At 34.0% G+C, this 12,630-nt stretch overlaps 1 protein-coding gene across 8 annotated transcripts in view; it reads right to left on the bottom strand.

Annotated features, from left to right (window-relative positions):
• Positions 1 to 400: 400 nt before the first annotated feature.
• LOC128185983 (dystrophin-like) overlaps positions 401 to 12,630 on the bottom strand; it is a 124,450-nt gene continuing 112,220 nt past the window's right edge. For all 8 annotated transcript variants that reach the window (XM_052855705.1, XM_052855703.1, XM_052855706.1 and 5 more), the window contains 15 exons: positions 12,575 to 12,630; positions 12,242 to 12,446; positions 12,002 to 12,087; positions 11,587 to 11,744; positions 10,247 to 10,413; positions 9,854 to 9,965; positions 9,343 to 9,479; positions 5,447 to 5,518; positions 4,385 to 4,429; positions 3,911 to 3,977; positions 3,518 to 3,609; positions 2,945 to 3,179; positions 2,438 to 2,573; positions 2,089 to 2,163; positions 401 to 1,962 (listed from right to left, as the gene is read on the bottom strand). The exon at positions 12,575 to 12,630 is cut by the window's right edge and continues 19 nt beyond it. In XM_052855705.1, coding sequence (XP_052711665.1) covers positions 1,856 to 1,962; positions 2,089 to 2,163; positions 2,438 to 2,573; positions 2,945 to 3,179; positions 3,518 to 3,609; positions 3,911 to 3,977; positions 4,385 to 4,429; positions 5,447 to 5,518; positions 9,343 to 9,479; positions 9,854 to 9,965; positions 10,247 to 10,413; positions 11,587 to 11,744; positions 12,002 to 12,087; positions 12,242 to 12,446; positions 12,575 to 12,630 — 1,750 coding nt within the window. In that variant the 3' untranslated portion in view covers positions 401 to 1,855. The remainder of the gene's footprint in view (positions 1,963 to 2,088; positions 2,164 to 2,437; positions 2,574 to 2,944; positions 3,180 to 3,517; positions 3,610 to 3,910; positions 3,978 to 4,384; positions 4,430 to 5,446; positions 5,519 to 9,342; positions 9,480 to 9,853; positions 9,966 to 10,246; positions 10,414 to 11,586; positions 11,745 to 12,001; positions 12,088 to 12,241; positions 12,447 to 12,574) is intronic.

The raw sequence follows: 12,630 nt of genomic DNA, 5'->3' as shown, positions 1-12,630 counted from the left end.
CAAATGTTGGTTTAAATTTTTTTTAAAGTATGTCAACATCTTAATAAAAGCATAATAAAGTGTTCTTGATTTATTTTTCATAATTTAATTTTCATATGAAAAGCATATGAACTTTCGGACTAGAGAGTCTAAGAACTATTGAACCTTCAAACTACATGTAGTGGGCTGTCATACTGTTGAATCTTTGGACTATTGGACTGTGACCAGTAATACGCTGACCTACACCATGAGAGGTAACTCCTGCTAATAGGCGGCAGTAGAGAATACTTTTTAAGGACTGCATCAATCACACCCACATCTACAATGTTTAATCCTAACTCTGCCTTTTTTAACAACTGAAAGTAGTAATACAGATCCTTCGTTTGATATGGGATAAGGAACAAACAACAACCAACAACAGTATGTTTACATATCATTTATGGCATTTTTAATAATGTTTGACTCCTGAACAAAATGATATTTCAATACACAGTTAATGCACAAATACACTCTCATTACCATTCAGGCTTAAACACATAAACTCAATACAATTCATAAAGCCTTCGTGTCTGACACCAACAAATTCAACATAAACTTAATCAGCAGCAAAGTTGTAGAATTAAAGTGTGTACATAAATGTTGTAGAATCAATCAACAATTTAATGATAGTTTTTTGGCTATTTCAAGAAAAATAATTTAACAAACTCTCTATAATCGGGGATTCTTCCTCCAAGATGTAGCTACAAGTTTATCACTTAAAGTAAATTTGTAGATAAACATGCATATATAGTATTTACTTATAAATAATAATTATAAATCAACATCATTTTGTCTCTCTTGATTATTGAAATGAAATAATAATAAATAATAACCATAACTATATATAAAGGACAGCTGCTGGAAAATGCGACGTTCTGTATGTGTTTCTTTTGGGTGAAATAATTTCCCTTGACCCTTTACATAAACACGTAGCAATGTTTTCACATTCAATTCTAAATCATCAAAAAAAAAAATGAAAATTGCCTCTTTTTGCATTTCATTTTATAAAATTAAAAATTATAGCACCATGGTTTCTTTCTCTGAATTAAACCTTCATTCTCGATTAAGACAGCCTTCTGATTTATATCTACAGCTATATTTCTAGAAAAATTTAAAGTATGCATCAGAATTTCATCAAACTGAGCCAAAAATATACCAAAAAAATTTTCACACTAACCTTTTGTAGACAAAAACAAAAAAAATACACACTATATTCTTTATCAAGTCACAAATATTTTCTGTTATTGAAAAATGAATGAACAATTTATGAAAAATACAAAATAAAAGTATCACAAATTTCACAACCGTGTGATACAACTAAATTTGTGTATATTGGGTAAACATCATAAATGCATTCAAATTTAGCTGAAAAAAAAATTCAATGAAATCATTAAACTTTATTTTTGTAGAAAAAATAAAAATAAATCAACAATGCCCTTTGTGTTCAACATCCCTTGCTGACGTAAAAAAGAAAAGAAAAACAACTAAATACCCAAAAGTGCCCAAAACAACTTTGAATATTGTCTGAATATTCAATATAAGATAAGCAAACATATCAAATACTCTTAACAATTATTTCATAATTTTCAATTCAGACATGCAGTTTGTTTCTTTAAGAATGAAGAAGAAATGTACAGTATAAAATATAAGTAATGATAAAATTCGGGCTATAGTGTACAAAATTGATTCGTCTCATAAAAACAAGAGTATTCAAGTTTTAAAATTACTTAAGCTTGCCGTAGAAAAAGCAATTTAACACACTTAAGATCCGTATATAGCTGTCCATGAATTGTTGGAGGGTCTCGTTAATCCGCTGAATCATCAATGAGTTAATCTGTTAATCCTCCTCGGGCTCGCCGTCTTCCGTCATCACTTCCACTAGCGACCCCACGGCCTTGCCGATTTGTCCGGCGGAATGAAATAAATTCCCCACACTGCTATTTCCTGTCAATCACAAACAGAGAAAAATGAAGCTGAAATATATCTCAGATATTAATTATCTCATTACAAAAGAGTATGTACAGTTTTCAACAGATTCTTAATTTCAATTTTATGTGTAGAATTTGCTACCTTTTTCTTCAGAAAATGATGTGCTTGTGTTGGGTACTATGTCACTAATATCACCATTTTCCTCTGTGCTTTTCTCTGTAAGATAAAACATTTATCACAAAATCAAATGATAATATCAAAAAGCTTTAAACACAAATACATATATTAGAAACCATTAACATTTTATTTAATTTAAAATTGCATAAAAATTAGTTTCTACCAACACTGATAAAAAAAATTTAAACTACTGCATAGCATTAACACTTTACAAATAAAATCCAAACTACATTTTTCCTCTGTTTATTATAAACCTTGGGCTTAATTACAGCAATAACACAGGTAAGATGCAGACTTTGTTCACATCACTAACCTGAATGTCCGTTGACTTTGGGAGTGGACTCCTGGACAGGGCTGAAGCGTAGCTTGGACTGACTCTGGGGGGTGGGGTGTGTGGGGGAGGGGGAGATGGGCACTGAGTTGTTCACCGGGACACTGGTCTCCTGGGGCTGCAAGTCAAAATGTACCACAGATTAAGCAATGTTCCTTCTGATGTGAATGAAAAGCTATTAGGTAGCTTGTTAAATTTTCTTTTCTCACCGAGTTAACAGCTGAATCAATCATGTCATGAGTTAATCTTTTATAAAGATTTATGATAATCATATTATGATTACAATGACATACATAAGAAGAAATTTTACTTCCAAAACTACCAGTTGTAAACATCTAACAAAAAGGGTTTTATTTTCAGACAAAGTATAAAATGACTATATATTTCAGAAGAGGTTATGATTTTCCAATGCTTCAACATATATTGAGACATTGTGATCTCACTAAAGCATTAGCCTGAGGAGAAGGCAAGGTCCTCAATGGTTCTCACCTGGTCCAGGAGGTGCCTGAGCCTCTGGAGCTGGGCCTCCAGCTGTTTGTTGTGGTCCTCGAGGATCCTCATCCTAGACTCCAGTCGACCTTTGTGTTGCCGTAGTAACTTGGCCTCGGCAATCATCTCCTCATCGTGGTCCTCAGGCTCCTCCATGGAGTCGGAGAAACCATTACCATTGACAACCCGCATCTCGTTAGCCTCTCGTAATCTATCATACTCGGCTTGGAGTGTTCTGTAAGAGAGAAATCCTAAAGTGATATCTTCCTTCATTACTTATTAAAGTATCAGAATACTCTACAACTATTCAATCTGTTTGCTCAATACGATTACTAATAATAGTACTGTAAAACAGAAAACATAGATATTTATTTTTAGAGAATAGCAAATTTATTTCATAAAGAAACAGACACTGGTCCACCATGATGTATGATTTCGAGCAAAGGTTGATCGCAAATATCACAGATAAAGCACATATTTTGTTCAAATTTCGAAGAACTTATTATTTTCAGCTTATGAAATGACACAATTGCTGTTCTCCCCAGTGGAGACCCTCCCCCTGCAGTGACCTACTTGTTTTCATCCTCCAGGTCCCTGATCATGGCCTGTAGCTCTGACTTCTGCTCCGAGTCCACGGCCATCATGATCTGCATAGGGCTCTTCAGCTAATGCAACAATAGCAAGAGAACTCAATACATTAAGCTTCAACACAAGCGAAAAAAATTAAAAATGGTACATTTTGATTCAGTGTCAATGATTCAAGAAGACAAACTACACAGGCAATTTCATAATAAATTCTTGAGAACAATGTTTTATGTTATAATTAAGTGTTATAACTTTATGAAATACAGCACAAAATATCATGGTTAGGCTCTAATGACATTCCTGAAATCATGAAATGCACAGTTGACTGTGAAATGTAACAGCCAGTTTCATGATTGTAAATGAGTTGACAGCTTTACTTACAGCTTGAGTTGAGGTATCTCCGTTTAGACTCTGGCAGTACTGGGCAATCAAGTGATGCTCATCATCTCTGTAAAGTTACAAGGAGATAGGTATTTCCATGTTGTATTTACAAAAATTCCATGTTGTATTGCATTTTAGATATCAAACTTAAATATTGCACAAAAAATTATCACAATTTGGGCAGCTCAATCTGAGTTACAATGATGGATGTGGATAGCAAAACAAACCACTTAATGGCTGGCCCTCTGGCCATAAAGCTTAGATGAGCTCACTTCTTGATCTTGGTCTTACTTTTATAATACCAAAGAAAAGTAAAAGTGGAAAAGTGAGACTGAGATCCAACACGAGCTCTTCCAAGTTTTATGGCCATGCATGTTTATAAGAAAGGAATTTTCAGATACAGACGCTTCAATAATGTTAACCTTATTCCCTTTTAAATCTACTTATCTAGCTAAAGTGGAGGTTTATACTTACGAGTCAGGAGTGGATGAGTTTTGTCTCTGCTCCACTTCCGCCAACCTGAAACAAGCAAGAAAGGACTTCAGCTTACAGTGACTGATTCAGGAGCTAGCTCGCTGGCAAAGTTTGTCTTGCCGTTTGACCAAGTTTTTACCAAATAAAGGAATGGCAAACAGAATTCCTCCAATCACGAGAACCAAGACAAAAATGTGACGTCTCGCAGCTCTGGTGACATAAAATGATGCTGCGGTTTTTCCATATTTAGTAAATATGGATCTCTCGGTCGCTGCCTTCCTGTTACCGACATCACAAACTTCATCAATCATCTGTTATGTAACTTTCCTCCATATCACAGATCGGTCTGCAGTGCTTATCATGTACCATACTTCACCTCCAGTTCTCAAAGTGAGAGGAAAAAATCAATCACTGGGCCGCATGTAGACTCATGCCAACACAGGTCTGACTCGGCGAAAGGTCTATTTATAAAACCTCCAGGAGCAAAAGCAGACGGCTTCCTGCAACTGCTAGACATCTTCTGCTGCTATAATAATAGACTTGATGGATTTGGAGTAAGAGGAAACAACATCATTCCAAAGCCATCAAATGTCATCCAAGGACTGGAGCCAATCCATAAAGCAGTTTACATTGGTCTTTAAACGTCAAGAAATGTAGCTGCAGTGCAATATGGCTCTTTCTTGCTTTTAGCATTTGTAAAATATGAATGAATTATTGATACAGACTTGTAAAATGTACAGACACAAAGATCTAAATTTAAACATGTACAGTACATCTCTGTTTCCTTTCTTCTATGAGCACTTTTGCACTTCATAATAATTCTTTTATGTGGATAACCACTGCTATATTGATCATCTGCACTGGGTTATTTTGTTCAAATGAAGTGATCAGTCAGCTATTAGGAACTAAGCATCATAACACCAAACAAAATTCTACAAAATTCAGTTCTCTACCATTCCAGCTTTTTCTTAAAAACAATACAAATCCTGCCAAAGCCATAGAAACCCCTAACTGTATGAAATGGGTGTCGAACAGTGAGACATCAACCTACATATAACTTACCGATTGGCGTAGAGCTCGAGACGGGAATGCATATCATGGGACGAGATACTGTGCTGGGGCGAGGGTGAGGGGCTGCAAGAAAAAGATGTAATTCATGGTTACTAATTAAATCATTAAATGATGCTCAAATGTTGCAATGAATCATGACTTAATTAAAATGATGTACAATCTTAAAAATTCTGCAATGTTCATCAGTCAATTAGGTTAACATATCTGACAAACAATTAAGTCCTGAATGTTACACTGAAAATCATTGGGTAATTCAACTGCGATGAAAATAATATTCTAAACATGCAACATGTAATTCACTATAATTCACTGGTTCATTTAACTGAACATGAACCATTCCTGAGTAAAGGAATATGAACAATTCATTGCATGTAGTGAATCATCAAAAATGAATGGAACAGTTGGTAGGTGGTTCACTATATGTGAATGATTGAATCACAGGTTAAATGAATGGATGAACAAATCTTCAACACTTTGCTATAAATCAGTGAATTATTTATTATTTTAACAGAAAATGAACAAATCCTTCATGGTTCAGAGTGAAAAACTAATGCACTGGTTAATTTTTGGGGGGTTCACTATTGCCTCGTGGGTCACATGTCTGCCTTACATGTACAAGTACATTTACTGTATTAGACATTTTGTCGTTTACTAGCAACTTGTTTACATTGTTTTTTTATAATTATAAATTGAACAGATAAACCAAAACACTTTAAAGTTTAACTTTTTCTATCCTTCATTCAATAAATAAAAAAAAAAAATCTGCCATGTTGCCAATGGTAATAGAATAAAAAACCCTTAAATTTTTCCCACCTGTTAATGAAACCTTAATCCTTGATTGTAGTACATACAACTCCCACAACAACAAAATCAATGTTCAGATCCGAAATGAAAAACAGAGCTAAATCGGGTTGCACAATCAAATTAAAAACGTTCTATTGCACCTCCACAAAAAGCAATACACAGGTATCAGAGAATCCTGAACCACATGCATGTAATGTAGCCAGTGTCTTCAATTAGGGAGTCCAATCTCTCAGACCTTCGTGTGTTTTGTGACAAAAACAGGAATGCAATCATTGCAGGGCCCCACCAAACTTCATTAAGAAGTCCTGTTGATCGATAGGATTTTAAAAAGTGAGAAATTTTTTTTAGCAGGTAGAAAGGATAAGAAACCAGGTGAGGCCATTTATTTCTTTGCTTTCCTGGCCAATATCGTTGATTTGATTAATGCACTGAGGGAATCAAGCCTGCCTGCGCTTTCTTTTAAGTGATATGAAAATGCAATAAGAAATCTACATGGAAAGACAATTGTTATAATAGTCATGTGGGTCTCATGAAAACAAGTATTAGCCTCGTTGTTGTTATTTCAAGAGGGTTGATCCACCATTTGAAAATTTTAATCTGCAATTATGTATCCAATAAGTAATAGGCATTGTAACTTCATTTGATAATTTCACTATGCAAATATTAAATTGATAGGTAAAATTAGGTAAATTCTCTGTCACAGTAATATTAAACTAATTTATTAAGAAAATCTTTTCATATTACAATGAACTACCCTAATGATTTACAAATCAAACACCCCCTACCTGCATTCATCATCTCCTATTCCCATTTTGACAAACATATGATAAAACGAGCTCCCTTCTTTAAACCTCATGATTCATACATGGAGGTGATGTAAGCACACAAGCAATCTATACATTTTACAGGAAGAGCCTTATTTTATTGATCCCGGAAATCCCCAATGCACACCTTATCCACGTCCGACAAGTCGCAACTCTTCAGATGAATTTCATTCTTTCAGGATTCCATTTTTCCTTTATATACGGTACTCCCCGATAATCTACTAGAACCTTCCAATTTCCCAACCACATCACAGAGCAAAGAGAAATCACAGAGGCAGAACCAAAATTATCATCCACAGGAAATTTTCCCTTGGAAACTTCATTGAACCAATGGACAGATTGCAGATATCTGAGGGGGAAAAACTAACGAATTCTGAGGGTGATTTGTAAAGATTTATCGCTGACTGGCCATGCTTGTAAAAGTTAGCAGGAGATTACGAGTTATGATATCATTTCTCCCTCATATGCTGTTTGGAGCATTAATCAATATTTTGAGCACTGGAGCTAAACTTAAAATGCATTGAATTCAGAACTACAGAAGCTAGATCTTTGAAGAATGATGATAGCTAGATCTCTCTCAAGTGTAAAATTTTAGGTATATTACACTTCTATGTACAAATTTCATGAAATTATTGAAATATTTTTCACATGAAAAAAAAAAAAAAAAATGAACCCTGTATCAATTTCTGAGATTTAGATATTTACTTTAAAAATGTTCGTTATAGTTTCAAGTTATTAATACACGTGAGCATTACATTTGCCAAACCTCTTATTGACAATAATATAAAGTTTTTTAAATTTCAAATTAAGGTCAGACAACACATTCCTCAATTTTATATAACTTTTTCCAGGAATTTGTTGATGGTTTACTACTATTTTGACAAGCTTTCTTGCAAAAAATTAGGGTACCTCAACAGGCATTTCTGCAAAATACTAGAGTATGCAATTTCCTATATAATCTTCTTGAAAATACACTTGAATTGCTGATAAAAAAATTAATACATATACAGCACAGCAAAATTCACTATATTGGTAGTCTATTTCGTCCGGGGCGTGGATTTGAACTCACGACCTCTAGAACCTATATGCTTCTGGCAGTGAGCAGCCACGGTTCTAACCACTCGGCCATCTAGACACTTAACCACATTCAATCAAATTTTAATCATTTTTAAAATAATTACAAAATTAATATTTTTTATTGGAACTCTTTATTACGAGGAGATATAAAAAAGATTTTCGAGGAACGTGTCGTCTGACCTTAATTTATGCATGAAACCTGGTATCATCAAAGAACTATCGAAGTACACCTTTAGAAACAAAAAATACCATCACATATAGCAAGTTGATTTAATCAAAAACAACCTCAACTGCAGTTTTCCCAGGACAATTTTTTGAAGAGTGCTAAGACAGAAATACCTTATTATTGATTAATGAATACATGGAGCGGCAACAATAAATCTTGGGAGCTTTTAATCGTGCAGCTTTTTCAATTTAATCACTCTCGGAGGACTGTTTGATGATGGAAGTGCATGCACACATTAATCCACCCGGGTCTGTTGTCAAATGTCGCTGCATGACGATCCCGTTCTTAATTGGAACGGTCCCCACGCATGCATCTATTTTAGCTTGCCTGGATGAGCATTTCATTTTTTTCTCCCAATCTTTTTCATAGTTTTAATATAAAACATATATAGCTCAATAGGATTCGGCATTGGACACAACCTAAGCCCTCTCACAGTAGATAGTTCTTTACTTTAATTGGTCATCATTTAAACTTAAAAGTCTGTCTCAAATAATCTTTGGACGGCTCTTTCTTTTTAATATTTTTAGCATAACTTATACAAAATAAAAAATGTAATGTATAGTACATATACTAAAAATTAATTGAAGAAAAACACTTCAACAAATATTGGATCCTTCTAGTATCTTAGTTAGCAAGGGGGAAAGTAGTTAATATACCTTAAATCTATTCTAAAGTAAAACTTCAGTATAATGTTACTTTTTCAAAAGAAACCCAGGGGGGTGTAAAATCACCATGACCTTAAATATGGTCAAAATCATTGAGATTAATTTCTCATTGCATCAAAAAAAAAAAAAATTCAAGGTAGTAATGTTTTAAAGACAAAAAAATCCATTTCTTTATGAAAACCAAACACACACACAAAAATAAATTGTGTTCTTGGATATGTCCATCAGATGAGGGCATTTCCTTTAAGGTAAATAAAAATCAAGATCTGATTGGCTGAGAGTGGTGCGTACCTGTCTAAGACGTCGCCCTCTAGCACGGTCTGGACTGGCAGGAACCCCAGACGGGGGTGCTTCTTGAAGTAGCGTTTGGACTTGAACTTGTTTTTCAGCACTTTGGTGAAATCACGAACATCTTCTCCTGAGGTTGTCTGCATCAACAACACAACAAAACATAGTTGTTAAAATTTTGAAGATAACCTCTTCTTTTTCATTCACTTATAAAAAATTAATAAAAGATCTCTTGTACTTCAGAAATACAATACATATGTATGCACCGAGTACAATATTTCATCAACTTGGACCATTTCAAAACAAGTGCATTAAGTTCTAAATCATCTTAATCGTGAGAAATTGTTTTTCCAATTCTAGTTGCAAAAATATCTCAATGAGACTTAATTCAACACTTTCTATACTAAAAATATACTTCAGCGTAAATTAGTAACAAGCAAAGAGATATTGAATACTGTATGTGTTACATACTTTTATGGGGAGTTATCTATTGACTAGTAATCTATATACTTACAGCGGTACAGTATTCTTGCATTGGATGGGCAAGCTTGTGATTCTTGGCCTTTCTCCCCGAGAAAAAACAGTTTTGGCAAATATCAAAATTAAAGCACCGTAGACATCGATATCTGTAAAAAAATAAAACAGCGAGTTGATTCAAGAGTTACCTCCCTTATCCTGCTTCTTAGCATACACGAATAATTCAATTACAACAGAAATAAAATCTTGTATAAAGCATTGTTTTCATCAAATTTCTCACTTTTTATATTTAATTTTTTTAAACGAGAGTGTGCATGAGCATGAATTTATTATCAACTCATTTCTGGAAGAATGCTAGCTCTCTTACTTTTGTCAAATCAACTCAAGAAACAATTACTTGGGTTTTTGTTCTCCCAACGCTGTGACTTACCTAAATCCTACTATGGGGTATTCTTTACAGATATTGCACTTTGCCTGATGTTTGGCGGTTTCCGCGGCAGCAAGGCGGTGCAGCACCGGTAGCCACACCAGGGACTGTGGCTCCAGTTTCAGCCACTCCAGGAAGTGGCTCACCTGGATTTCCGGGCGGCCATTAGCCTACAAATACATCATTTATATATTTTTTTTTTTTTTTTTTTTTTTTTTTTTGTAATGAATTTATTAATTTCATACAAGAACAGTTATATCATAATGACAAAGCATGAAAATTTTCAAAAAAATGTTAAATGGCCTAAATTGAAAAAACTTGTCTCAGAGAGAGAGAGAGAGAGAGAGAGAGAGAGAAAGAGAGAGAATTATGTAAATAAATGTTGCCATATTTCCCATCTGTTATTAAATTCATTCATTTTATTTTCCACACCTGCAGTGTATTTTATTGCCTTAATATATGATTCGATCTCATGTAGTACTCCAAGGACTGATAAGTTACTTTTAAAGCATCTGCTTCTGTATATGTATTGCTTAACTAGCATAAATATAACATTGCTCTGTCTAATATTTTCTTTAGTTTTGTATTCTCCAAACATGAAAGTATCTTGATTCAGTTCAATATCTATATTCTTTATTTGACAAAAGTTTATGAAGTTATTAAGAAGCTGCTGTACAGTTGGGCAATTCCACATTAGGTGGCAAATTGTTTCCTCTTCACTATGACATAGATTACATAATTTTGAATCAACTTTCCCAATTTTAAACATAATACTATTTGTTGTTAAAATATTATGATTGATGCGATATTGTAGCCATTGTAACTTAGCACTATTGGTAGTAAAAAATGGGATAGAATATATCTTTTTCCATTGTAAGTCAGTAATTTCAAAGATACATCATTTATATATCATCATCAATAAGTTTAGCCTTCAAACATAATTAATATTTATACATATTTCAATTCAAATGAGTCGGTAAATATGTACTGTTATTAATAAAGCTTAATAAAAAAAATCCAAAAATTTAAACAAATTTTTTTATTTTAAAGTATGTTATAGATATTAGATAGCTTGAAATCAAACTATCACCCACGTAACTTTATTTTTTTTGGGAGGGGGGGGGGGGGTTAGAAACTATGTTTTAAGGAAGTAGCACCATAAAGATATTACAAAATGCATAAAAAAAATCACTTTCATTTTTTTAAACAGTGAACAGTTGCAGCTTGCCACATAAATCATTCCTGTTCTAAACATATTGTGACAATGTTAAAATGGACAAAGTATCTCATAAGCTCCACAATAGGTTCAATGGATTAAAATAAAAAATATAAAATGTCCTCACCATTTCAAAACAGCTCCTGACGCTGGGCTCGATGTTGCTGCCCCCAAAGGAAGCCACCTCCCCCAGCTGTCTGGGCACCTGCATACAGTCGTGGAGGAGTAGACCCAGGCGCCGCTTGTCAGAGAAACCATTAGTGTCCGCGATCAGACGGAACAAAACTGTGACAACAAGAGATACCACATAACTTATACAGATCAAGACATACACATTTATGTAGATTTCAATTTGCTGTAACTTCTACAAATCAAAACTTACAAACCCACGTTTCAATATCCTATAAATAACCCCAAACCCCCCATCCCCAATACTTTGTAATATCTTATATTGAAGTGATTGCAATATATTTCAAAGTTTTTACAACCAATAATTCCTATGATTAAGCATTCTTGCAGAACTAAAAAGCCTTTTTACTTACATTTATATTTATCATCAAGGTGTCCATTGCATAATAAAAGTATTCCAACTTTAAAAGATAAAACTCTAATTTTTCCACTCCTGGCACTGAAAAAAAAATATTTGCATGGTTATATATCATTTCAGCAAAAATCTTAGACAAAGAAGAAACTAAAAAAAATTAAACCACACAAAAACAGAAAACAGTGATAAAAAGACTTGAATATCAATTGAATTTTACTTGAATTGTACTTAAACTTACATGTCATAGACATTGAGTATCCAGTTAAGTACTAGGTCAACACAGAGGGAGATGTTGACCAGTTTCTGGTGTTTGGCCTCGATCCTTTCGTACATGGTCTTGAGGCAGCGAATCATGTCTATGACATCTATAACGTTATCATTACGTCCCCTGAGGTTGTGTGCATCGAAAGACTCGGTAGCTAGAGTCATGGCTACCAAGTCCACTGTTAAAAAAATCGAAGAAGAAGGATGATTATTTTTCAAATAGTGAGAAAAAAGGGATTACTGTGAACATCATTCCCATCTTTCAATTGGATATTCAAGAAGATCGTACAACGATTGTTTGACTTACATCTGAGCTTTTTCTGAAGCATTCTCAGCTTCATGGCCGTTCTGTAGGCTGCAAAT

The sequence above is a fragment of the Crassostrea angulata genome, chromosome 5, assembly GCF_025612915.1.
Source record: "Crassostrea angulata isolate pt1a10 chromosome 5, ASM2561291v2, whole genome shotgun sequence".
Taxonomy (NCBI): Eukaryota; Metazoa; Mollusca; class Bivalvia; order Ostreida; family Ostreidae; genus Magallana; species Magallana angulata.
The sequence above is the reverse complement of the archived record's forward strand: the minus strand, read 5'-3'. Positions and strand labels throughout refer to the sequence as shown.